Source organism: Littorina saxatilis, linkage group LG6 (genome assembly GCF_037325665.1).
Source record: "Littorina saxatilis isolate snail1 linkage group LG6, US_GU_Lsax_2.0, whole genome shotgun sequence".
Lineage (NCBI taxonomy): Eukaryota > Metazoa > Mollusca > Gastropoda > Littorinimorpha > Littorinidae > Littorina > Littorina saxatilis.
The window spans coordinates 17,069,797-17,097,766 of NC_090250.1; the positions used below are offsets into that span (position 1 = coordinate 17,069,797).

The window sequence follows — 27,970 nt, forward strand, 5'->3', positions numbered from 1 at the left end:
GGCATGATAGGAGTAAATACAAATGTACATGTCACTTATTTCAGTCTTAGTTGCAGTGCTGCAAAGCAAGCAAAACTGCATAAATCAATCTTCGTTCTTATCAAAACACCCAGAAAGATCCGTCACCGAACACATTACTGAAAAGCGTACGAACGGAAACAATGTGATGTAAGTGGTACGAATGGACACATTTTTTTTGTCAAAATCAGTACGATCGGACACAAAACTTATTTTGCAAATTCAATTCATCTTATGGTTCACATAGGTCCAATATCACACGCATTCGTACTTTGTGCTATCTGACAACCATTGGAACACACAGAACTTGTAGTGGGGGCCTGTTTTACTCTGATCTAACGAATGTGTATGAACGGAAACTGACGCTGTTCGTGCGAACGGAAACATGCACTTTTGTACGAACGGAAACATGGTGTATGAACGGAATCTGCATGTTTTCAAAAGACAAGTGATTGTACAAAAGCCATGGGTTTCTATAAACTTTTGTTCAAGCGAAATGTCGTAACAGGCAATGGTTTTTGTGATCATGTGCAAATCAGGGGTCAGATTCGATAATAGAGCGAGAAAAACAAGAAAATGTTAAAAATTCAGGCAATTCTGCCACGTTCGGCCCGCGTGTGTGTTATCATGGGGATTACTAGCACCTCAATTGGTACTAATCGTACACATAGCCCAACCAATTTAGCTACCTTATTCTTGCAATATCACAAAAGCGCGCTGCCCACACGACTTACCGCCTCAATTTCCCCAAGCAAGTGTCAAAAATGAGGCTGTATGAACGGAAACATCCTGCGGATGAACGGAAACATCCGGTGTATGAACGGAATCAGTTGACACACCGTGTTGAATATACCCTTACAAACTTGCCAACGCCTGTGGCTGTTACACAATAGCTATTAATGTCCAAGAGCTGAGAAAACTGCAGTGTCCCTAAACAAATAGTGCGCAGCAGCCAAGTATGTGTAAGGGGTGAAGGTTGTAAGAAGCGCCGGTTTGTGTTTGTGTGTCAAGTCAAGTCAAGTCAATATTTTTTTGGTTAAACCTAGGGTTACATGAATTGAAAAACAAAATGGCAATAAACACGACAAAAAAGATATGTAATAATGAGACACAACACTTATATGTTCAGGCGCACGTACATGCTTGCATGTGTGTGTGTGTGTGTGTGTGTTTGAGAGAGTGTGTAAGTCTGTGTGCGTGTGTGTGTGTGTGACTATTATGCTCTTCAGTGCGTAGTATGTGCATGCTTGCATGTGTGTGTGTGTGTGTGTGTGTGTGTGTGACTATATGTTCAAGTGTACGTACGTGCTTGCATGTGTGTGTAGGTGTGCGTGTGTCCAGAAAACAACAACAAACAGAAACAATACACAGACATAAATTGATACAAGACAACAAGAAAAAGATCGGTGAGGGAGAAGAGATTTTTTTAGAAAAACTGGTGACTTTAGTGTTTGTGTGTTTGTGTGTGTGTGTGTGTGTGCTTGTGCATGTGTTTATTTGTCTTAAGACTACTTTGATGCATATGTTTTTTTTCTATGTGTATGTGAGTGAAAATATGTATAGTCAAACACTTTATTTTGTTAGAGCAACTTCTCACAAGCAAAAAAAAAACTTACGCGGAAAATTAGAAGGTTGTAATTTTATTCATACAAACAGGAATAGCAATGTTGTTGTTGTTTCTACATTACAGTACACAACCTGTAAACCTTCCACAAAAACATTCAAAAATGGCAGAAAAACCTTTTCTACACAAAAATCTGTTATTCAATAGACGAATTCAAGAAATAACGTTGTCAAGTTTTTATTGGCAGCAAAGGGTTGCCTTTCCTTGGAAAAAAGAGGGCTAACAATTAAACCACGTAACAAAATAGGCCAATCATTGTTGAGTTGCGTGTCTTACATGTGCTTACATGATAATGTGTAACAACACGTCACTCGCTAGTGATTGGCGTACAATGTCACGCTGGTTTGTTTGCCCTCTTTTTTTTTCCCAGGCAAAAGTTATTTCCGAACATCGTCTATTGTGCATGTCCATCTTGTAATGGCATGAAATGCAGTAACAACTGCAGCAGCAAGAAAGAAAAAGGCCAATCCTCCCACCCCCTCCAGCACACGCACACTCCAGGTGGGTTCAAGTGCTAGTCTTTCGGATGAGACGAAAAACCGAGGTCCCTTCGTGTACACTACATTGGGGTGTGCACGTTAAAGATCCCACGATTGACAAAAGGGTCTTTCCTGGCAAAATTGTATAGGCATAGATAAAAATGTCCACCAAAATACCCGTGTGACTTGGAATAATAGGCCGTGAAAAGTAGGATATGCGCCGAAATGGCTGCAATCTGCTGGCCGATGTGAATGTGTGATGTATTGTGTAAAAAAATTTCATCTCACACGGCATAAATAAATCCCTGCGCCTTGAATATGTGCGCGATATAAATTGCATAAAAAATTTTAAAAAATTAAAAAATTTAAAAAAAATCCCTGCGCTTAGAACTGTACCCACGGAATACGTGCGATATAAGCCTCATATTGATTGATTGAGTTGTCAACAGTTTTTCAGTGTGGTATATTTTTCTGTGGCACAACACGAACACACAAGAGCTACCTGAGGACAGAAATAACAGACTAAAACACACACACACACACACACACACACACACACACACACACACACACACACACACACACACACACACACACACTATCTCTCTCTCCCCTTCTTTTTCTCTCTCTCACAGACCCTCTCATGGCATTCAGAATACAATTACTCGCCCATCTGTTCCCCCCTTCCTTCTCCCCTATCCCACCCCCAAACTGTGCCATGCATACCCACCCCAACCTAAAAAAAACCAAATGATTTTAAAAGGCAAGAATTATATAATGATATAGACATGCAACTGTTACCCTGCACAAACAGTTTTACGTCATTGACCAAACAAAACGGATGGAAGTTAAAAATTAAACAACTCCCAAATGATGATCTCTGTATATCTTGAATCAAATAAATGAACTAATATTACCACATTTTAAAGAGACAGCCTCATGCCAAAGACATTTTTACCCCAATAGACGAATTCCGAAAATAACTGTCGGGTTTGTATGGGTTGTGAAAGATCAGAGTGAATGCCCTTGCTTTTACTAGGACAAACATTGGAGGGGCCAATCACTAGCGAGGGGTGTGTCTGAAACACGTAGACAGGAGCACGTGTGAATTTGTTTGTCCAAGAAAAAGCAAGGGTATTCACTCTTTCACAACTAAACCCCACAGAGTTATTTTTGAACATCATGCATTCTTTATTCACAATTACAAGAATTACAACCACAAGTAACACTACAGTGGAACCCCATTTGAAGACTTCCAAAAATCAGAAAATTTAATCTTCAAAAGGAGGTTCATTTACAAACAGTATGACAAGAAGTCTGAAAATGTAAAAAAAATTAATTAAATTTTTTTTTTTAAACTAAAACAAAGGGGGTCTTTAAAAGGGTGAAGTCTTAACCAGGGGTCAAATTGAGGGGTTTCACTGTACTGCCCAAAGTGATACATTTCTACTGTTCAATCATATTTATCGTACCAAAACCAGAACTATAACCCCACATACACACGAGATCAAAAAAAGGTTAATGAAATATCAAAAACTGTTTGCAGTTGTACTTGTCATCTTATCTTAACAGATCTGCCTTCCTTTCACAAAATAGTTTTTATGCCATTGTACAGCTCAAAATGAAGGACGAAGCGCATTTTGACATTCACATGACAAAACAACAGACAGACACGAGAGACAGTCAGGCAAAAAAGACAGAGATTGACAAGAGACAGAGATACAGGCGGAGCAAGAGAGAGGATGATAAAACAGATATAACAAACAAAACATACATTTCGACTCCCTGTTTAAGAGAAGCTATACTACTAATTTAGCCACATTCTGTTGCAAGAATAGATCTTGGAACTCAACAGAAAAAGCTGCTGATGAGGTATGGTAAGCTATAAGGTGAATCTGTATCATTTCTTTTTGAACCCCAAAAGTACCACTGAAGATGAATGTTAATCTGCCTTTATAGTTTTCTTCGTTCTCCTTTGTATTTTGATTTTGACTTGGGTTTTTTCTACTGCAGTAAAGATGCCTAATCCATCTGGAATGTTGTGCACGCTTGTGTGGTACAAAGAAGAAGGGGAGGCAACTGCTACTAATAACCAGGCGAGGGGTTGGTTGACGAGGATTGGTGACGGTTCTTGTCATATGTTCGTCCATAACCTGTGGGAGAAGTGAATTGGTAATCATGAAAATAGAATCATTTAAATAACCAGAAACATTACCATGGAGCAGTGACCTTTTTACATTTAGTCAAGTTTTGACTAAATGTTTTAACGTAGAGGGGGGAATCGAGACTAGGGTCGTGGTGTATGTGCGTGCGTGTGTGTGTGTGTGTGTGTGTGTGTCTGTCTGTGTGTGTGTGTAGAGCGATTCAGACTAAACTACTGGACCGATCTTTATGAAATTTGACATGAGAGTTCCTGGGTATGAAATCCCCAGACGTTTTTTTCATTTTTTTGATAAATGTCTTTTATGACGTCATATCCGGCTTTTCGTGAAAGTTGAGGCGGCACTGTCACGCTCTCATTTTTCAACCAAATTGGTTGAAATTTTGGTCAAGTAATCTTCGACGAAGCCCGGACTTCGGTATTGCATTTCAGCTTGGTGGCTTAAAAATTAATTAATGACTTTGGTCATTAAAAATCGGAAAATTGTAAAAAAAAATAAAAATTTATAAAACAATCCAAATTTACGTTCATCTTATTCTCCATCATTTTCTGATTCCAAAAACATATAAATATGTTATATTTGGATTAAAAACAAGCTCTGAAAATTAAATATATAAAAATTATTATCAAAATTAAATTGTCCAAATCAATTTAAAAACACTTTCATCTTATTCCTTGTCGGTTCCTGATTCCAAAAACATATAGATATGATATGTTTGGATTAAAAACACGCTCAGAAAGTTAAAACAAAGAGAGGTACAGAAAAGCGTGCTATCCTTCTTAGCGCAACTACTACCCCGCTCTTCTTGTCAATTTCACTGCCTTTGCCATGAGCGGTGGACTGACGATGCTACGAGTATACGGTCTTGCTGCGTTGCGTTGCGTTCAGTTTCATTCTGTGAGTTCGACAGCTACTTGACTAAATGTTGTATTTTCGCCTTACGCGACTTGTTTACATTACATTTAGTCAAGTTTTGACTAAATGTTTTAACATAGAGGGGGGAATCGAGACGAGGGTCGTGGTGTATGTGTGTGTGTGTGTGTGTGTCTGTCTGTCTGTGTGTGTGTGTGTAGAGCGATTCAGACTAAACTACTGGACCGATCTTTATGAAATTTGACATGAGAGTTTCTGGGAATGATATCCCCGGACATATTTTTTTATTTTTTCGATAAATGTCTTTGATGACGTCATATCCGGCATTTTGTAAAAGTTGAGGCGGCACTGTCACACCCTCATTTTTCAATACAATTGATTGAAATTTTGGCAAAGCAATCTTCGACGAAGGCCGGACTTTGGTATTGCATTTCAGCTTGGAGGCTTAAAATTTAATTAATGACTTTGGTCATTGAAAATCTCAAAATTGTAATTAAAATTATTTTTTTATAAAACGATCCAAACATACGTTTATGGTATTGTTCATCATTTTGTGATTCCAAAAACATATAATTATGTTATATTCGGATTAAAAACAAGCTCTGAAAATTAAAAATATAAAAATTATGATTAAAATTAAATTTCCAAAATCGATTTAAAAACAATTTCAACTTATTCCTTGTCCGTTCCTGATTCCAGAGATATAGAAAAGCAGGCTATCCTCCTCAGCGCAACCGCTACCGCGCTTTTCTGTATTGTTAATTTCACTGCCTTTGCCACGAGCGGTGGACAGACGATGCTACGAGTGTACGGTCTTGCGGAAAAAATGCAATGCGTTCAGTTTCATTCTGTGAGTTCGACTGAGCTTGACTAAATGTTGTATTTTCGCCTTACGCGACTTGTTTTTAATGCAGTTTGTTTTTGCTTTTGTAACTTTGGTAGTCATAAAAATATAACAAAACATCCCACAATTGAGCAGTGAAACTTTCTCTTTGATTTGTCTAAGAAAACCTTTGACTGTCATTGAGCAATGGCACGTTCATAAAAAAACAGACACATCCATTTTGCATTCTCTCTCTCTCTCTCTCTCTCTCTCTCTCTCTCTCTCTCTCTCTCTCTCTCTCTCTCTCTCTCTCTCTCTCTCTCTCTCTCTCTCTCTCTCTCTCTCTCTCTCTCTCTCTCTCTCTCTCTCACACCAACTCTCACACCAACTCTCACACCAACTTACACACCAACTTACACACCAACACACACACCAACACACTACCACAGTGCAAACACACTGACACACACCCACACACACACTGTATCTTCAAGCACCTACCATAGGGGAAGTAGCGCAGGATCATCTCTATCGTTGTGTTCATTTTCAAAGCCTTCACAGCCTGCAATAGAACGAGCAGAACAAAATGTCAAATTCATCCAAAACGCCTACAGGAAAGTAACACCTGTATTATGCCAGTAAAAACACAGGGGAACCTGCCCTGACAACCCCCTCTTGATAAGGACCAGCTGCCCAATACGACCATGATCCCTGAAGAATTTTCTCCCGACAAAATTCATTTTCATAACAAACCACTGGTCTTTAGAGACCATATTTGAAGGAGTCTCATAGGTGATCATTAGAGACAGATTCGACTGTATATATATGTTCACCTTGACATCTTTTCAATCCACATGCAGTACACTGGAACCCCCCTTTTAAGACCTCCTAAAATCTGAGAAAATCAGGTCTTAAAAAAAAAGGGAGTCTTAAATTGGGGGTAGATTTACAGAGGTTATGAACAGAAAAGCTGAAAAACATGGTCTTAAAAAGGAGGGAGTCTTAAATTGGGGGATCTTCAAAGGGGGGATTCACTGTACTGTGACAGGGGAGGCTACCGCTCCTTTCACAGCAGACTCTGCACCCGAGTTGTTGGCCTTTAAGTCAACACCGGTGTATTGTGGAATTCTGTTTGTGATGGGGTCTGGTGGTTTCCGATTGTCTGTATGTTCATGGAAACCTTCGGGTTTGCATAACAGTTTTTATAGGGCTAAGAAATTGGTCCTAACATTTTCAATCCTGTTTGATTGCACTTCGCCTCCCGAGGTGATCGTAGTGTTACGGCACTCGGTTACAGTACTGATCAAACACAGTTCCTCTTCCAGTCAGTGACCCTCTGAATAAGACCGTCCCTAGCTCAGAATGACGACCTTATTTCCCAAACATTTTCTTTGTAGAGTTAGCAAGGATGTCGTTTACCGTCAGCAACAAACAGAGGAACTAATCTTTCAAAGTGCTGGAAATGTTGCCGTCCCTCGGCATATCTGTCAAACTATTTTTAACCTCAGAGGACAGGTGACAACTGACACCAAGGAATGACTTAAACTTTGAACAAATGGCCAAGATATTAATGGCTACAGTGGAACCCCTCCTTTTCAGACCTAAAATCAATCTGAGAAAACTAGACAGAAATAAAAAGTCTAAAACATGGGGGTCAATTTACAGAGGTAAATAAACAGAAATTCTCAGAACTGGGTTTAATTTAAAAGGAGGGAGTATTTGATTGGGGGATCTTAAAAGGATCGAGGGGCTATATTGTATTTTGACAAAATTGCAAATGAAAACAATCCTGGCAACAACCCTGGTCTGTTACCTTTTCCCCCAGTTATAATACTCTCTATTTGATGGATTTAATGTTTTCAGTTTTTTTTATTTTTAGAAAGATCAGTACTGCACTGTATATATATTTAGAGAATACTACATGGCTTGCTGTGTCGTACCAGATTTACACGAGTTGTTTTTTTAAATATTGAACTGCGAGCGAAAGCGAGCTGTTCACTATTTGAAAAAGCAACGAGTGTAAATCTGGTACGACACAGCAAGCCATGTAGTATTCTGTTTATCCTACTGTACTTACGTGTATTTTACTGAAAATGTCCTGCAGTCGAGGCAGCTAAATTGAAGACGCTTGTTTTGGAACCTCGATCTCTTCTAAAGCCTCGTGCAATCTATTACGTCAAAGCAAAGAAACGTCACTCTGAAAGTGTGGTGTGACGTGTTAGTTCTAAAGATTCATCGAGGGTAATTAGCGAGCGCAATTTTTGTTTTTATAATGACGTTTGTCTCGGTGACTTTGGCATCATAAGCAGTGGAAAAACAGGTCCTTGCCAGACTTGCTTGACATGACCTCATTTACATGATATACACACGTGTGATTTGAACGATTATTATCTCACACGTGTCTCTCTCACGTATGTAGGATAAATATATATATATATTTGTTTTGGATTAAACTTCATGCATATGATGGAACCCACCTATTAAGACCAACAAAAAATCTGAAAAAGCAGGTCTTTAAAAAACCGGCACGGTTGGCCTAGTGGTAAGGCGTCCGCCCCGTGATCGGGAGGTCGTGGGTTCGAACCCCGGCCGAGTCATACCTAAGACTTTAAAATTGGCAATCTAGTGGCTGCTCCGCCTGGCGTCTGGCATTATGGGGTTAGTGCTAGGACTGGTTGGTCCGGTGTCAGAATAATGTGACTGGGTGAGACATGAAGCCTGTGCTGCGACTTCTGTCTTGTGTGTGGCGCACGTTATGTCAAAGCAGCACCGCCCTGATATGGCCCTTTGTAGTCGGCTGGGCGTTAAGCAAACAAACAAACAAAAAAAGGTCTTTAAAAGGAGGGCACATGACTCTTAAAAAGGATTCGTAATATAGTAATTATGAACAATAAGTCTGAAAAAGCAGGTCTTTAAAAGGGGATTTCACTATCTTAGTGGTCAGCGTCTATCTTGAATAGCTTGAATCAACAGTCTGCACTACCTCTATTTAAATGACCACAAACATTTTCACATCTGCTGCCATGGCGACAAACAAACATATTTTCCTAAATTTGGTCTGTGCATAGAATTTCTTCTTCAATAGACAACTGCAGAGTAGTAAAATGGTTGGCAATCTATCATATGTAAATTAATGTGCTCAAAGTTTTAAATACAAGTCGAAAAGATAAGGGGAGGAGATAGGGGAAAGAAAAGAACATTTCTAACTCACATCTGAATGATCCAGACTTTGGAAATCAACATCATTCACCATCAGAATCTGAAACAGCAACAAAACAATGCTTTTAAAACTAAATATTAGCATCAAACCAAACAATAATGAAAAGTGACAAAAAGACACACACACAGACACACACACCAGAGCTAACTTCAGCAGGGTGTTCACACACACACACACACACACACACACGCTCTCTCTCTCTCTCTCTGACACACACACCCATCCACACACAGACACACACACATAGTCTCTCTCTCTCCTTCTCACACACACACACACACACACACACACACACACACACACACACACACACACAACTGAAACATACACAGCTTTAAAAAGTTTGGTCGAGGAAAAACAAAAAGTGAAGCTTACCTGGTCTCCTTCCTTCAGTCCCAGTCTGTCGGCTTCACTGTCTGTCATCACCTAACACGCATGCAGGCAACAAAAACAAATTAAATCCCAAAAAATCCCTGATGAATCCATGAAGGGGCATGCACATGTATTACTATTAGACAATAGGAGTGACAGGTAGACAAGACAAACAACAGACTGAGATACACAGCAGAGCAAGAGACAAACAGAGAGACAGACGGACAACTAACTGAGAATGTGAGATACAGAGCAAGAGACAGACAGAGTGCGACTGAGATACAGAGCACAGTGAGAGGCAGACAGACAGACAACAGACAACAGAATGAGATACAGAGCTAGAAACAGAAAGACAGATAACAGACTGAGGCCCATGCAGAGCAGAGCAAAAGACAAACAGACACACAGCCAGTCAGTCAAATAGACAGACTGAGCAGTCAGCAAGAGACAGACACACAGCCAGTCAGTCAAACAGACAGACTGAGCAGTCAGCAAGAGACAGACACACAGCCAGTCAGTCAAACAGACAGACTGAGCAGTCAGCAAGAGACAGACACACAGCCAGTCAGTCAAACAGACAGACTGAGCAGTCAGCAAGAGACAGACACACAGCCAGTCAGTCAAATAGACAGACTGAGCAGTCAGCAAGAGACAGACACACAGCCAGTCAGTCAAACAGACAGACTGAGCAGTCAGCAAGAGACAGACACACAGCCAGTCAGTCAAATAGACAGACTGAGCAATCAATCAATGAAGCTTATATCGCGCATATTCCGTGGGTACAGTTCTAGGCGCTCTGCAGTGATGCCGTGTGAGATGAAATTTTATACGGCCAGTAGATTGCAGCCATGTCGGCGCATATTTACCTTTCACGGCCTTATTCCAAGTCACACGGGTATGGTAGACAATTATTAACTGTGCCTAAGCAAATTTGCCAGGAAAGACCCTTTTGTCAATCGTGGGATCTTTAACGTGCACACCCAATGTAGTATACACGGGGGGTGGTTCGGACACCGAAGAGAGTCTGCACACAAAGTTGACTCTGTGAAATAAATTTCCGCCGAACCTGGGAACGAACTCGCGCTGACAGCGGCCAACTGAATACAAATCCAGCGCGCTACCAACTGAGCTATATCCCCGCCCCGGCAGCAAGAGACAGACACACAGCAAGTCAGTCAAATAGACAGACTGAGCAGTCAGCAAGAGACAGACACACAGCCAGTCAGTCAAATAGACAGACTGAGCAGTCAGCAAGAGACAGACACACAGCCAGTCAGTCAAATAGACAGACTGAGCAGTCAGCAAGAGACAGACACACAGCCAGTCAGTCAAATAGACAGACTGAGCAGTCAGCAAGAGACAGACACACAGCCAGTCAGTCAAACAGACAGACTGAGCAGTCAGCAAGAGACAGACTGAGACACACAGCCAGCCAATCAAACAGACTAAAAGACACACGAACAGACAAAGCCTTGGCAGAGAGAGAAAGAGATGATCAAAGGTGCTTTTGGAATGTTGCGGACAGGTGATGTGTCTTAATGTGACTGTGAGTGTGGATGTGTAAACAAAATAGTTTTAAAAAAAAAAGTAAATTTTATACATGCCTCAATTTCACTCTTTTTTCTCTCTGTTTACTTGCATACCTTTGAAACGTAGATTCCACAGTGATGTTCCCTTCCTCCTCGGACGTTAAACCCCAACTGAAATAACAAGATGAAGACAGTAACTGTTTTGCACAAACATAATACTTATGGCCTTTGGCTCTGCGTCCCCGCACTTTGTACTCTCACTCTCAGGATTGTGAACCTTAGCAGTTATGCAACTTATGGTGAGAGATCTCCGTGCCACACCATTTTCCTGCCAATTTGTATGCAAGAAAAAATCAATAAGCCCCCCCGGGAGCAAGCTTCGGAAAACACTCGATCAGCAGCCCTTCGTCCAGTCCCCACCCTCCCCTTCCTTCTCCGGCTCCCCCCTCACGTGCTTTCAGCCTGTCACTCAAAACCACGTCAAGCGACTCATCACCAAGACGGCCATCAAGACCTGCGAGCTAGACCCCCTGCCAGGCTTCCTCTTCACCAAGTGTCTGGACAAGCTCCTGCCGTCTATCACAGATATCAATTATCATCAATATCTCCCTGGCCACAGGCGTCGTTCCCGACTGCTTCAAGTCTGCCGTTGTCCGCCCACTCATCAAGAAACCCGGCCTTGACGTCAACGAGTTGAAGAACTACCGTCCTGTGTCCAACCTGCCCTTCCTCTCCAAGCTTCTGGAGCGTATCATCCTGGAGCAGTTGAGCGCCCACCTGTCTCGGAACTCGCTGATGCCAGTGTATCAGTCAGCGTACCGCCCTCACCACAGCACCGAGACGGCGCTCCTGCGAATCACCACGGACCTCCTGAACGCAACAGATAGCGGTCTCGTCTCTGCCCTTGTGCTGCTGGATCTTTCCGCGGCCTTCGACACGATCGACCACCAGCTACTCGTCGATCGCCTCAGTTCCACGTTCGGCATTCACGACACCGCCCTCTCTTGGTTCCGGAACTACCTCCAGAACCGCTCTCAGACTGTCACCACTGATTCGTTCTCTTCTCAGCCTGTCCCTGTCCGCTTCGGCGTCCCACAAGGATCTGTCCTCGGCCCTGTCCTTTTCACCCTGTACACCCAACCCCTCTCCCTGGTCATCGAACGCCACGGCCTGAACTACAACTCCTTTGCCGATGACACGCAGCTCCAGAACAGCGCCAAGCCGGAGGACGTTGACGATCTCCTTGGATCCATCTCCAGTTGTTTCACTGACATCAAGAACTGGATGACTGAGAACAAGTTGAAGCTGAACAGTGAGAAGACGGAGGCCCTTCTCGTTGGAACACGACAGAAGATTGCTTCCCTCACTGTGACCGACCTCCAGCTGGATGACGCGACTGTTCCATTCTCCCCTGCTGTCAAGAGCCTTGGCGTCTTTCTCGACTCCACTCTCTCCATGCAGACACACATCTCCTTCATCATCAAGACCTGCTTTTTCCACCTACGACGCATCGCCTCCATCCGTCGCTACCTCACCCACGACGCCTGTGTCAAGCTGGTTGTCTCCCTCATCTTCAGTCGTCTGGACTACTGCAACTCCCTTCTGGCCGGCCTCCCCGCCTCATCCATTCATGGCCTACAACGAGTCCAGAACGCCGCTGCCAGGCTGACGTTGAGGAAGACGAAGCGAGACCACATCACCCCCCTACTTCGCTCCTTGCACTGGCTCCCTGTCAACACCCGAATCTCCTACAAACTGTCCACTCTGGTCTACAAGTGTCTCAACGACTCTGCTCCCGAGTACCTTCAATCTTCCCTGGACCTGTACACCCAGCCCTCCGACCGTCCCCTTCGTTCTGCTGCTGACCCTCTCCGCCTCCACATCCCTCACTCGAAACTCGCATCTGCTGGTCAGCGTGCATTCCCCTCCGCGGGCCCGTCCGTCTGGAACTCCCTGCCGCTTGAGCTTCGTCAGAGCCCCTCTCTTGACGCGTTCAAGAGTAGGTTGAAGACTCAGTTCTTCCCGTAGCTGGCTGCGACTTTCATGCTCGACGTGATGTGTTGTGCCCCAAAAGACATTCTTGTGCTGTGCTCTGTGAGAGGTGTTTTCTTTGTGCTTAATATTATTTTGTTTGGACCTAGCTATTGATGTGTACATCGTTGTTAAACAGTTGTTTGTTCTATGTTTACCAGGGTTTGCTAGTGTGTGATAGGGTGCGTGTCCGTCTGAAGATGTTAGTTTCTTTGTTAGTCCTATGTTGACAACTCTTTGACAAGCGCTTAGAACTGTACCCACGGAATACGCGCTATATAAGCTTCATTTTGATTGATTGATTGAAAAATAGGGTTGGTCTCGGAACTAGAAAACTGTTGTTGTTTTTGTTGTACCTTTTTTTGTTGCCTTATGAACTTATTATTCATGTTACCCACCGCTTCTGATGCCTTGTTTCTGCGTAGAATCAAGGAACGGGGCAGGAAATGGCGCAAGTCATTGTTGTACTCTGGGCTGTGCAAACGCTGTAAAAAGCAAATATAAATTAAAATGCAGTCAAGCATTAAAAGCGACCAAAATTGCTCACTACGACCACTCCCAAATTAAGGATCCCAGATGTTTTTTGTTTTTCTTCTAAATAATTCACCTTTCCATGGTGACCACCTGTCTAAAACAACCCCTTTTGGTCGGCCCCTTACGTGGTCTTTAGAGACAGGTTCAACTGTGTATAAAATTGCAATACATCAAATGAATCACATCTTCACCGTGGACATAATTTAAGCGGTTGTTGCATTTTTGTTTCGGTAATATTTTCTTTACAGAATTCTAGACACAAAAGCAACCATCGTTGTGACCCTTACTGTCTCGAAGTTTCCTATTCATCTCTAAGTCTAACCCACGTGGGGTTTTTTTTACAAGACATTTGACAACTTAATTAAATTCACCGGGCCAACACAATCATGCAGTGAATCACAGAGTAAACTTTAATTCTGATTTTAACCAATTTCTGAGCTGGTAGTGGTAGCCTAGTGCGTAAATGACTCCATCTTATAAATAATACTGATTGAAGTAAACAGTGAAACTGTTGCAACTGTTGTTTTCATGTGGAGTCGACATCTGATACATGTACAAAACAACACCATGGTACATAAAATCAAACTTTCAGAACCAGTCAGTCCAAATCTAAGTAACCTAAGCAATAGACCGGAACCACCATCACCCAAGCGTAGCAGATTCATCACCATGATGTTGGCTACCTATCACTAAGAAGAAGAAGAAGGAATGTTACTGATAAGTGTGCTTTTGCCTGCATGATCAAATACCTCTTCTGGTGGAATCCATCGAGGAGGAGCCTCATATGGAGGAAGGCGTGGAAATATAGCGTTCAAGTCTGGGCTTTCCATTTCAAGCTTGTGGAAAGCTTTTTCCCCCCTTGTACAAGTTCCCTAAAACTAGTAAAAACTGCAGACGGCTTTTGATGAGCGGAAGTCTTGTACCTTGGACCATTTAAAAATCGTACCAAATGAGAAACTAAGGCATCAAGTAAATTATCACTGGAATACTCTTGCTCCTTTCAAATTGTCATTCTCACAGTTTAAACTATGCTAAAACAGGTAACATGGATGCACCTCCTATTTGAGAGATTGATTATACAACAGGAGTCCTCACGAAAAACAAACTAACAACGGGAAGCAGACGAAACGGGAATTTATTTAGAGTTATGTCCCCTTCTGCTACCGCCCAACCAATCAAATTTGATCTGTCTAAACGAAGCGGAAGGTTTGATTCGTAATCTAAACACAACTGTCTGGGAAATTTGGCGTGTGTTTATTCAAGACGTAAGTACAATCAAATGTCGTCTTATGGTACTTCGACCGAATACTTTTTGGCTTTCGTTCCTTGCGATCCATGGCAACAGAGATCAGCCAATTTGGGGACATTATTTTGTGCAGTAGAGCGACTCAAGAAAGTGGCACTGGCAAAACTTTAGACTAGTCTTCAGCTGTCACTGTCACTGTCAAGTCACAAGTGTCAGCGAATGAGTAAAACATGCAGAAGAATGTATGTGTCTGTGTGTGTTTGTGTATGTGTGTTGGGGGTAAAAATTCATACTCATAGCTCAGAATCTAGTGGCATTCTTTACTAAATGTTTTTGTCCCTGTGAAAGTGTAATCAAGCCAAACAACATTTGTTGTGAAATTAATTGAGGGATTGAGCTCCAAACTAAATAAGTGTGATTAATTGATTAATTATGCTTAAGTTTGAAACTTAAGTATAATTAATCAATTTGGTTGTTTGATCGGGGAAAATGTCTTGAAAATGGCGTACGTTGACGCATGTAAACGAAATGCAACAGTACAGTTCATCGGAGTGCATTCCGTGACTTTTATTTTTAAGGGATCTAAAATTACTTGTTATGATTACTAGTGCAGGTTCTACAATTTACACAAATTTGGAGGCTTAAAATGCCTCTGAATTACGAGCTATGAATTTAACACACTAAAGTTCAACATTTCTAAATAAAGAGATAAATAAAGAGAAAAATAAATAAATAAAGTTCAACATTTCCTTGTTGGGATCTATTCTATGGCAATGGAGTAGTGTTAGTCGTACTTAAGAGTACTCGAACACTAAATGACAAATTTGACTGAAACAAGACTCATGTGATTATGTCTTCAGGGGGTATTTGGCACCCTCTTTTCTTGAACAAGTCAACTTCGGGTGTCGGCTGCCATTGTTGTTTCTGGCAGGCTTATTTGTTCCAGTCCCGGATGGTGTTGGGTCCGGACAGTTTAAGGAATAGAAAGCACAGAACTTATATTGGAATATCTAATATAAGTTCTGTGATAGAAAGGACATGTATCCCCTAGGATAGACAAGTTAACTAGTACTACATGTAGTACTAAACTAGAGTGCTAAGTAATACTACTACTACTGACTAGTACTACATGTACTGGTATGCATGCTTAGTATAAATACTATAACTCAGTTTAAGTTACATCATATGCTTAGAACTCCTAAGTTCAGTGTAAAAATGCAAAAAGTAAAACTCAGTAAAAGAGTACTAAGTTTACATGACATTAACAAGTCTTTGTTTGTTTTTGTTGATTTGCAGATCATCATGTCAAAAGTACAGACAAGGCAGAGTGGGGAGAAGGTGTTGGATGGGCCGACACTAACGTGAGTATAAATAATATCGTATGATCACTTGTTTATTCAAGATTTATAACTGATATTTCATAGTTTGTCTGGAGAATAGATAGACTAAAAAGTAAATTGGAAGAAAAGTGCATAAATGTAAATTTGTAATACATTTGCCATTTGGATTACTCTCTGTCTGCATCAGTGCATGTGTGTCTCTGTGTGTCTATTTGTGTCTGTGTGTGTGTCTCTCTCTGGCTATTTCTCTCACTCACACGCCCGCACATACACTCTCTGAATTACAATTTTAAGTTTATGGAGTTTTATTCTAACAGTAAGGCCAAAAAGAAAAATATGTCAGTTTCCGGTAACCCGACCGACCCTATTTTTAAGCGCCGACCCTAAAAAAAAAAATTCGCTTTTCGCAACGACAACAACAAAAAATATGAAGTCAGGTATACTTTATTTAGTTTCAATATATTTAGGTCAAAAACATGTGCTAAATAATTGTAAGTAAACTAAGGAAGCGTTTAAAAAACAAACAAACAAAAACGTAAAAAGACGTTAACAAAACGTAAGAAAAAGGTAAAAAAAAAATTAAAAAAACCACGACCGACCCTATTTTTTTTGGCGATGTTACCGGAAACAGACATATTTTTCTTTTTGGCCTAACAGTACCACTGACAATTCCAAAGTTTTGCCAGTTACTAATATCAGTAATAAGGACTATGACCTCCACAATTCCTCCGTAACAAAGATCACAGACGTACTATTGTATTGGATAGGCAGGCCGTAAGTCTCGTGTTTTGATCTACTGTCTTTTTGGAGTATAGTTTGATGTTTTAATTGTATTGTTTATTGTTCACTTTGTTTGCAGAAAGCTGAAAGAGCACAACAAGGGCATCTATCAGCAAAAAAAGCAAGATGCAGTTGCTCTGAGGTGATGCATTTTTGTTTGTTTGTTTGTTTATTCAAATTATTGTTTCAAGCTCGACTGCATGAGCTTCTCGGCCAACAAAATATAGAACTCAGAGTCAGAACCCTTGAACTTGAAATAGTTAACACTGACTCTTACAGAAAAGCAAAGCAGAGAGAAGAAGCTAGACACCCAGCAAAGTTTAAAAGTAATCTTCGACGAAGCCCGGACTATGGTATTGCGTTTCAGCTTGGAGGCTTAAAAACTAGTTAAAGGTACTGAACTTGTCAAATCCAGGTGCACGGAGCCCCTGGGGCTTTTAGTCATACCTCAGGCAGCTATCCGTTAGAAGAACTACCAAGTTTCATTGACTTGCACCCAAAGGCAAAGAGTCAAGAACTGCGATTTCTTTACGAATTAATTTTGTACTCTGACCCGGCTGGTCTTGACCTATTTTTGGATCTAAATTTAGATCAGGTAGATCACCACATCATGCACAAAAAGACACGTCACTAGCAAACTATGTCAGACGTCATCATGAGTTTGTGTAAAACAAAATGGAGGCTGGAATCACTCAGTTGAATCGAACTCCGACCAAACACCACGTAATAACTAGGTTAATTTATGCACTCGCGTGAACAAGAAACTGTCGAGCTTCACAGATGTCGTCGTTGGGTAGTTTTGGGTTTTTTTAACTGTAAATGCACTCAGCTGCAACAAAAACGCAAAACGAAGGCTGTGAGCTGCACTGTCCCTTTAATTAGTTTGCTCATTAAAGTTGTCATTAAAATCGATTTTTCACTAACACTGTAACAGATTTAAAAATGATTGCATCGTATTCCTCAATTTCTCCTGAATTCAAAAATATATACATATATTATATATGTTATGATTACTCTAAAAATGTGCTCAGAATGACAGAAAATAGGTTAAGTAAGTACATGTACCGCTTTTGCACGCTACCCCGGAGACCAGCGTGACCCGTCTCTGTTTTTGGGTGTGGTTAGTCGAGACTAAGATCTTAAATATATATTGTCTCGACGATGACTGTTTTTTGTGTTTATCTGTTACTTTGATGCCGACAGCTTGACTAAATGTTTTTATATCGCTTCACGCGACTTGTTGATACTTATAGTGCCTAATCCATTGTGTATGAAGGTCCATAATATTTCACAATATTCAGTTTGATTTTTGTTTTGCAGACAAAAGCTGGAACAGTGGAAGGAGGAGAAGAGGAAACAGAAACTGCAGGAGCAGAAGTCTAAGACAGTGTAAGATTTTCAGTCAGAAACTACCAATGAGCACTTCTGGGGTGATAACACGAGACAACTCCTGTGATCTCGCCGCGAGGTGGCGCCAGTTACCAGCCGAAAGAAAGAAGGGGCATAACCTCACCAGAACCGACCATTGTCTGTTTATCGTATAAAATGCACGACTTACACACGAACTGTTACCAAACTGATATGCTAATTGGGACCAATGCAAGTTTATTTTCCTTTCTCGTGTGATCTAGCTGCGAGGTGGCGCCAGTTACCAGCCGAAAGAAAGAGGGGGCATAACCTCACCAGAACCGCCCATTAAGTACCACTAGTATGAGTTTAGCAGTGAAAAGTGCACAGCAGATAAACATGTATGTCACTCAGTATTCAGGCTGGGGAATTTTTCCTCGGATACGCAAATTTCATTTTCAATGTAAACCTGTTTGGTTTTCCAAGGAAGAAAACAAATCCCCGAGAAAAAAAAATCTCATCAATTATAAAAATAGTTTCATTTTCACCCTGGATGGAAAAACTCACTTAATATACAATGTATATAGACTTAGTACACAAGTCGTGATCAATGTGCTATAGCACTGTCTCGTAACTAACGCGATAGTCGGACAGAATTGCGCCCTTGGAACGGCAGGTAGTTCCGGTTTGTGTTTGCAAAATGGAACCGCATGACAATTCGCCCTTCAACTTCTTGACCCATGTAGTTTGAACAGCAGACACAGTAACGTTTCCCTCCACCACTTATCTTCTTCTCTAGCTCTCGTTCAGCCACTTTGGACGTAAACAAAACAACCGGAACTACCCTCTGACAGCGCCGCGGGCTATGGCAGGGACAGACAACTCTTATCACTTTCGTTTTGAGACAATGCTATAGTACACTGTTCAACAAGAAGCGAAGCCTTCAAGGCTCACGTAAGAAATCGACAAACAGTAACACAAACTCAATCACTCCGTCACACATACACACACACACACACACACACACACACACACACACACACACACACACACACACACACACACACACACACACACACACACACAGACACAGTAAGCATAGGTGAAACTGTGCAAGAAAGCGAGACCCTGGATCTGCCAATTAGTCTCGGCCCGCTCACAATAACAATGACCGAGACTTTTAGTAATTCCTTTGCGTGACGTCTAACCCTCTTACGTCATAATGTGACGTCTTCAAATAGTTTCTATCACACACGTCAAACACTTTTGACCGAGACGTAATCTTCTTATGCGAGCTTTATCCATAGACTCGGAAATGTTAAAGTTTCTATCACACACACACGCACGCACGCACGCACAGACAGACAAAGTTTATCATCGCATAGGCTACACTTACGTGAGCCAAAAATTGTCTTGGTTTTCTTAGCCCCCCTCCCACTTTTCAGCAGATTCACATATTTTTGAGAAATGTTAAAATGAGAAACTGCTATAAGTGTTCTCAGAGTCAGATGTGCTTCAGATTACACAAAATATAATTTGATATGATTCAACATTTTCCAGGCCTTCTTAGAATTTCAGGAATTTTTGTTTTTGACTCTCAGGAATGAGTCGTGTAATAGGACATGACGAAGGGGAGTCGTATTAGGCATTTGCTTTTCTTGTTCTTCGGTTGGATACTTTAACATTTTGCTTTACAATTTTTGCTTAGTCAAACTGATTGGCCCTGTCACTTAATGAACATTTTGATTTTTCCAGGCCCTTTGTCACTACCGTACTCAAGCCAGCTCAAAACCAGATCCCGGGACAAGGCAACAAGAGCAAGCCGCCTGTCTCTCGCAAGTCTGTGGGTGTGCCCCTGAAACATCCAACAACATCCAAACATGGTTTTGCACAAAGTAAACCAGCCGTTGTTCCTGTCAAGAAAGGTCAGTAACTTGCAGTTGCGGTGCTAACACCTTTCTGGTCCTTGCCGCAAATCCGGTTTTTGAAAACTGTTAAAACTGGAAAATCCTGTTTCTAAAAGTAAAACTTAAAAACCTTTTTTTTTTAATTTTTAGTTTGGATGGTTGATTGAGGCAAAATGTGAATTATTTTATAATTTATTAACATACATTTTGGTACCAGGAGAGTCTGTTCTTTGCCCCTGCCACCGTGTTAGCCCTGCAGTTGCGGTGTTACACTATAAAACTGATTTGTGTTTGCTTTGGCAAAAAATATTATATAACACTGGAACCCCTCTTTGGAGGCATCAAAAAATTTGAGAAATTAGGTCTTAAAACCAGGGAGGCCTTGAACGGAGGTAAAATATACAGACATTGTGAATAAAAACCTGAAAAGCAAGAGGGAATCGTAGATCTGAAGCGGGGGGGAGGGGAGGGGATTACAAGGGGACTCCACTCTATACACATACATGTACTCAATGTTGGTTTCACAAACGGACTTAGTTACAAGTAGTTGATAACCTTACCTTTCCTAATCAATCACTGGAAAAGACATCAACAGAATGTTGGAGTACATGCATAGGTCAGCGTAGCATGCAGTAATCTTCTTTCCCAATCACTTGCATTTTCATGGAATAGTTGAAGAAAGTTTCTGCAGAACTCCGAAACAGAATGTCCTGAATTAAACATTTCAATACTTGTAACCTTTTTTTTTCTTCCTTTTTCTTTTTTTGTAAGTTTCTGAATTTACACAATATGTCGAATATTTAAGGGGATTATTTTCTTTTTTTGTCAACAGAACCACTGGTCAAAAGGAGATCTCATCAACCCTTTACTGCTCCAAAACACCAAAAGATTGCAGAGAAGGAGAACAAAAAGACAGCAAGGAAGGCAGCTCCCTTGTCTGTAGACGTTAAACATGGAAAAGAGAGGGATACCTCTGCGACAACCAGCTCTGATGACTGCTCAAGGCTTTCTGCGAACGAACTGACGACACCGCTGTCTCACAATGCTGCAGGTGGCATCCGTCATGTCATAACTGACATCACAGCAAGAGCAGAGGAGGGCAAGGGACAGGCTCGACCACTTACCTTGGCTGAAGAACTCCAGGCCACGTTCAACGTCAAGGCAGAGAGCGGCGCAGAGAAAACTTCAGATGAAAATTCAGAGAAAATTCAAGGAGACGATGACCAAGCAGTCGATGGTCCCAAGAAAACTTCAGAGCCCGCAGGTATGGACAGTCATGATAAAAATCAAGAAGATAAGAAACAAGCAGACTATCTTTCCCAGAAAACCGATGAAGAAGATCGTCCAGACGCCTCTGTTTTCGCACCACTAGTTTTTGATAAACCCAGCAACACCGCCAGAGACAGTCTCTCTGCTCAGTTTCGCAGAGGGAAGAAAAACCCCACCCCTAAGATCAAAGTGTGTGGAATGAAAAAGGCTTCCCCCAAGGTTTCCAGGTCGGTTCCTCGTCCCACACCTGTGAGGAGAGCGTCGTGTTCCACGTCAGTTTCGTGCACAAAAACGACCATTTCCAACCAACCCAAGAGCATTCTGAAGCGAAAATCTTGTGGAGTCAGCTTTCGCTCTTCTGCCCTTGGAGTTGGAGCTTCGCCCCTGCTTCCCGCGGCTTCGAAACAACACCAGGAAACCAGGGAAGCCAGAGCTGCCAAGACAGGTGGGGTTACCTTCGTCAAAAGAGCAACCATCGGAAACCATGAAAATGTTGGGAGGAAGACACCAGGAGGAGATAAGCAGGGAGCGTCTGGTCATGTGACCTTCGTCATAGCGACGGGGAAGGCTGGGAGTGAAGGTGCAAGATTCAGGAAAACTCCTGGCAAGTCCCAAGCACAGGTTCACATGAGGTACGGGAAACGTTGATCATAATTGAGAAAACATTTTTTTAGAAGTTGGTCAGTGGAGCCCCCCTTTTACGACTGTAAAAAATCTGAGAAAAATAGGTTATATAGTTATAATGTGGGGACAGGGGCGGGAGTCTTAGAATAGAGTTAGATTAACAGAACTTATGATCTGAGAATGCAAGATTTTAGGAGGAGGGAGGAGAGGAGGGGTTGAAATAATCTGGTTATGACTGTAATACTTTGGCAACAAATCCTTTCGTAATCCCTCAGAATGTTATATTCTGCACAAACTGCACAACAAATTATTGCTCTAGCTAAATTACAGCCAGAGAAATCGCAACCCCCAAGATGCAACTGCCGCAAAAATGGCTGACATGAGAAAAACGACGTTGAAGATAGAACTATTCAAATGTTGTCTTCATTAACACATAAATATGACACTTTTGACAAAAACACAGACACACATGCATTTTAGGTATGTTATGGAACCATTATCTACCAAAATATCAAAAAAAGGTTTTTAAACAATTTGATCAATTTTGCACTGGCCCACCTGCCCTTAAGACTAGAGATTTAGAGGGGGTGGTGATAAGATGGTCTTTTGCACTGTGTTGATGCAAGTATCATACCAGAGAGTTTGGCAGGCTGAGGCTGGAAGAGTGGATGGCTGCCAAGGGACGTACGCCTTCGGGACTGCGACACACTGGATGTTTCGGGTGCGAGGCCAGCGCCAGGTGCAGCCAGACCCCCAGGTCTCAAGTTCGAGCCTCCATGTCTGTGGAACAACTTTCCAGACAGGTCAGTTGAGTATATTTTTATTTTTTATTTTGATGATTTTACACTGGCCCTCTTTGTTGCTAAGTATTGTTAGAATGTGAAGTTAATTTACTCCACCCCACCCTACCTTAACCCCTGTCCTGCTACAGTGGAACCCCCCTTTTAAGACTCCCTCCTTTTTACCTTGTTTTCTCAGACTTTCTGTTCATAACCTGTGTAAAATTACCCCCATTTTAAGACTCCCTCCTTTTTAAGACCTGGTTTTCTCAGACTTTCTGTTCATAACCTGTGTAAAATTACCCCCATTTTAAGACTCCCTCCTTTTTAAGACCTTGTTTTCTCAGACCTTGTTTTCTCAGACTTTCTGTTCATAACCTGTGTAAAATTACCCCCATTCTAAGACTCCCTCCTTTTTAAGACCTTGATTGTTCAGACTTTCTGTTCATAACCTGTGTAAAATTACCCCCATTCTAAGACTCCCTCCTTTTTAGGACCTAATTTTCTCAGACCTTGTTTTCTCAGACTTTCTGTTCATAACCTGTGTAAAATTACCCCCATTTTAAGACTCCCTCCTTTTTAAGACCTTGTTTTGTCAGACTTTCTGTTCATAACCTGTGTAAAATTACCCCCATTTTAAGACTCCCTCCTTTTTAAGACCTTGTTTTCTCAGACTTTCTGTTTATAACCTGTGTAAAATTACCCCCATTTTAAGACTCCCTCCTTTTTAAGACCTGGTTTTCTCAGACTTTCTGTTCATAACCTGTGTAAAATTACCCCCATTTTAAGACTCCCTCCTAGATCCTTTCTCAGACCTTGGTTTCTCAGACCTTGTTTTCTCAGACTTTCTGTTCATAACCTGTGTAAAATTACCCCCATTTTAAGACTCCCTCCTTTTTAAGACCTTGTTTTCTCAGACCTTGTTTTCTCAGACTTTCTGTTCATAACCTGTGTAAAATTACCCCCATTTTAAGACTCCCTCCTTTTTAAGACCTGGTTTTCTCAGACTTTCTGTTCATAACCTGTGTAAAATTACCCCCATTTTAAGACTCCCTCCTTTTTAAGACCTGGTTTTCTCAGACTTTTGGAGGTCTTAAAAGGGGGGTACCACTGTACTGCCAAAAAATACCTCCAAAGGCACTTTCCAAAACAATACAAAGTGTGTTCCTGTTTTGAGAATCTGCTTTTTGTGGTGGTTTTATATCTGTGAGAGGGATAGGGATTAATTTCTAAAAATCTACTGACCAACCATTCTCTGTTATCCTGTAACCCTAATGGAACATGAGGGGGGGGGGGGGGGGGGCGGCTGATTGATAATTATGTCACATAATTATGGGAGGGGCTAGATGCAGGATCAGCCACAGCTTTTCAGTTTTCATTGATGTCTCATTTCTTTATTATCCCTCTTGATGTCTTCAGGAAAGCAATCTGACCAAAGAGGACACAGCCAGCCTGCGCTCAGCTTCAGCTAACAACCGCACTTTTACACAAGAGATGGGCCAGGCTTCGCCCACCTCGCCGCTTCAGAAAGACAGTGCTGGCATACTCGTCACACCAACCAGCGCCGCTGGAGAGGGGGTCTTTCTTCAAGGAATGGAAACAACGAAGTCCGGAGGTGTGGAAGTGGAGGATACTAGTGGGATGGACTACGAAAGTCCGGAAGATGTGGAAGCGGAGGTACATGAGGGAAGGGCTGAAGAGGAACCACATATGACCAGCGGTGCTGAGCAGCTCAACAGTGACTTGCAGAAATGCCTGGCTTCTATAGAGGCTGTGAGAAACTTTTTTTTTTTTTTTTTTTCTCTCTCTAGCTAGACAAGAACGAAAATGTTTGAGTCATATGGAACCAACACTAAACAAGTTGCATGAAGCGATATCAAAACATTTCGTTAATATGTCGACCTGAAAACCTGAAAATTCTATTAATAAAATCTTAGTTTTTATTAGAATTATTAGCATTTCAATGAATTTAGTGAATTTTTAAGCTTCCAAGCTGAAATGCGACCACATAGTCAAGACTGCGTCAAGGATGGCTTGTCAAAATTTCAATCAATTTGGTAGAAAAATTAGTTTGTCACGGTGCCGCCTAAACTAAAAGCCGGAAATAATGTCATAAAAACAAAATTTTTTAAAGTTTAAAAAAAACCATATCTGGGCAAATCATCTGGAAGAATTTGCATTTTCACCACACTTTCATGGAGATCTGTTCCCTAGTTTTCTGGGAATCGCTCTACAAACACACACACACACATACACACACACACACAATCCTCTACCATCCTCGTCTTGATTCCCAGTCTATCTGAAAACAAGTCAAAACTTGAATAAATGTTAAAAAATTAATTTTACAGTTAAAAAAATCTAGTCTTGTCCATATATTTTCAGGGTTCACTGAGCACAGAGGTTGCCTTAGAGTGGCTGGGCCTGGTGGGGCAGGCGTGCGATGAAGTGAAACAGCAGGCAGCGTGGTACAAGTGCAGAGTGGCGGCGCTCAAACCCACAGGTGACCAGGATGCTCTGCTGGCCGTCTTTGAAGAGGCCTTCATCTACGGCGCTCAGGTATGGAGACACTTTTGTTTTCAATTGACCGAGTTTTTGCAAGAAAAGGTCACTCTTTCACAACCGATACAAACCTGATGGGGTTATTTTTGAAAATGGCCTATTCCTCTTATATGAGGTTTTCTCTTATTTTATCATAGCATATTTTGTACAGTGATGACCGTTAAAATGGCCTTAAAAACTTATTTTTTTAAAGCACTCAAACCTTCCCTGGCGACAACCTCAAAGGAGCCCAAATGAGGGTTTTTCACTCTATAATTCTCCTTTTCATAACGACCAGCTCTGAATAACGATCACTTTTGGTCGGTCCCTTTGGTGGTTGTTTTGGACAAATTTGACTACAGCTCTGAAAACCTAGGTCTCAGGCATGTCCCTGACACACTGTATCATACAGCAATCATGGGAAAGTACCTAAGATTATCCTGCTCACCTTCCATAACGCTTACAGCCTGCAGATCAAATGGCACACCTGCTGACCGAGACCATGAAAGAGCTCTTAGAAAAAGGCCAGAGCAGAGGGAAGCGAAAACGCAAGTCTTCCGTCTCTGCAGCGTCTGCCAGCACAGCCAGACGCTCATCTCAGCGCTCCAGTCACCAGCCTGATGTGCAGGAAGAGAACATGTTCCAGTCGACCAAAGTCAAATACTCTGTGGTGGAGGTCACCCCTTTCAAGAAGAGGTTTGTTGTGTGAGAACATTGGCTGATGATACAATTGACTAGAAAAAATAATTAAAGAAAAGAAGAGAGAGAGAGGTTTGTGTAGGTTAATTATGTGTGTGTTTGTTACCGTGTGTGTATGTGGGGTGAGGGGGGAGGGGGGTGTGAATGTGTGTGACATTCACCAAAAGATGCAATGTCATCTATGATTCTGTTCAATTCTGTGGTGATTTAAAAAGATGCATCTGCTTTGTAACTTTCACTTTCTGGTCACAGTAAATTTCACAGCATATTGGGGTCTTCTGAAGGCTACAGTCTAATGAGATATCTCTTGTGTGGGAGTTATTATGGTATGCACAATTTAAGAAAATAAGGCCTTAAATTTAAAAAGGTGGGAGTCTCAGAATAGAGGTCATCTTACAGAGGTTATGAACTGATAGTCTGAACAAGTTCTGTCATAAAAAGGAGAAAGTCTTAAGACAAGGGCTTAAAAGAGGAGTTCCACTATACAGCAGACTCCGCTTAATAAAAACACATCGGGATTGAAAACATTTGTATTTATTAACCGAAGTTTTTATTAACCGAATTAAAAAAAAAAAATCAAACGAGAAAAAAAAGCCCGAATTTCCTTTTCATTTTTTATCGATTGGTACAGAAGCGAATGCGAGACGTCCAAAAAAGTTGCAGCTTCCCGAACACTCTTTGCTGTCAGACTATGGAAGCGATCAAGAAGTTGAACCTTGTCTTGCACCGTCATTTCTGTTCTTTTTCTCTTTGTGCCCTTGGACGCCATGTTCAAAACTGCGAGCTTTATACGTGTGCAGGAGAGAATGCAAACGTGATCTAATTCTCGTGATCTCGTTTCCCCCCTAAATCACAATTTTCGCTGAACTTAGCTCACTAAGCTTCAGCAAATGCTTGCATCGTCTGTCGGGTGAGTAGATATCGCTCCGTGTTTGACAATACATTGTCAAATTTGTGTTAAGTGAGCGTCCCAGCACGGAAAAAATACCCAATTTCGCCAACAAACTGTTTTTATTAACCGGATTTTTGTATTTATTAACCGAAGGATTATTACATGGGCCATATAGTGATAAATCCGGACCGGACTAAAGTGTATTTTAAAAACGGCTGTCCTTATTAACCGTGTGTTTATTAAGCAGATTCTACTGTATTACCGTTTGTCTGCAAATTAATTTTGTGTGTGTCTTTCTGTACAGCACATTGATTTGATTTGATTTTCTCATGGCAGGAGAAGAATGACCGACGCTGACGAGAGGCTGGTACCCGTCATTACTCCAGTTCGTCGCTCGGCTCGCTTCGATTCCACCAGCACTGCACCTGCCAGCGAGGGTAGGTTACCCCCGGGAACTCCTCACATGGCAGAGTACTCTACCTTGGAAGAACTACCGAGCGAGGAGAAGGAGCAGATGTTGTTCCAGCCTAACCAGGCCCTGGAACCACTTCTGAAAGACCAGTCCCCCGTCGCTAGGAGACTTTCCATGAGCAATGTGGATTGAATGTGGACAGAGCTTTTTCATTTATTGATGCTTTTGGCATTTATGCAGTTACATGGTCATTGCTACCCTCTGCCTCTGGATACAGTGGAACCCCCCCTTGAAGACCTCACAAATCTAAGAAAATCAGATCTTTAAAAGAAGGGAGTCTTGAAAGGGCGGGGATGTAGCTCAGTCAGGGCGGGGATGTAGCTCAGTCAGGGCGGGGATGTAGCTCAGTCAGGGCGGGGATGTAGCTCAGTCAGGGTGGGGATGTAGCTCAGTCAGGGCGGGGATGTAG

At 41.7% G+C, this 27,970-nt stretch overlaps 2 protein-coding genes across 2 annotated transcripts; one reads left to right on the top strand and one right to left on the bottom strand.

Moving 5' to 3' along the window:
• Window positions 1-1,642: 1,642 nt before the first annotated feature.
• LOC138968627 (PDZ domain-containing protein 11-like) lies at window positions 1,643-14,715 on the bottom strand. The gene is made up of 7 exons (XM_070341224.1): window positions 14,415-14,715; window positions 13,530-13,616; window positions 11,215-11,271; window positions 9,575-9,625; window positions 9,191-9,238; window positions 6,481-6,541; window positions 1,643-4,274 (listed from the first exon to the last, which is right to left on the bottom strand). Exons 1-7 carry the CDS (start codon window positions 14,493-14,495, stop codon window positions 4,207-4,209), a joined length of 453 nt encoding a protein of 150 aa, XP_070197325.1. The 5' UTR covers window positions 14,496-14,715; the 3' UTR covers window positions 1,643-4,206.
• A 49-nt stretch (window positions 14,716-14,764) lies between these two features.
• LOC138968625 (uncharacterized) lies at window positions 14,765-27,861 on the top strand. Its single transcript, XM_070341223.1, has 11 exons — window positions 14,765-14,930; window positions 16,208-16,272; window positions 17,111-17,173; window positions 18,352-18,420; window positions 20,134-20,303; window positions 21,118-22,186; window positions 22,828-22,981; window positions 24,377-24,730; window positions 25,343-25,516; window positions 25,965-26,194; window positions 27,426-27,861. The coding sequence occupies exons 2-11, from the start codon at window positions 16,214-16,216 to the stop codon at window positions 27,691-27,693; spliced, it is 2,610 nt and encodes an 869-aa protein (XP_070197324.1). The 5' UTR covers window positions 14,765-14,930; window positions 16,208-16,213; the 3' UTR covers window positions 27,694-27,861.
• The last annotated feature ends 109 nt before the right edge of the window (window positions 27,862-27,970 follow it).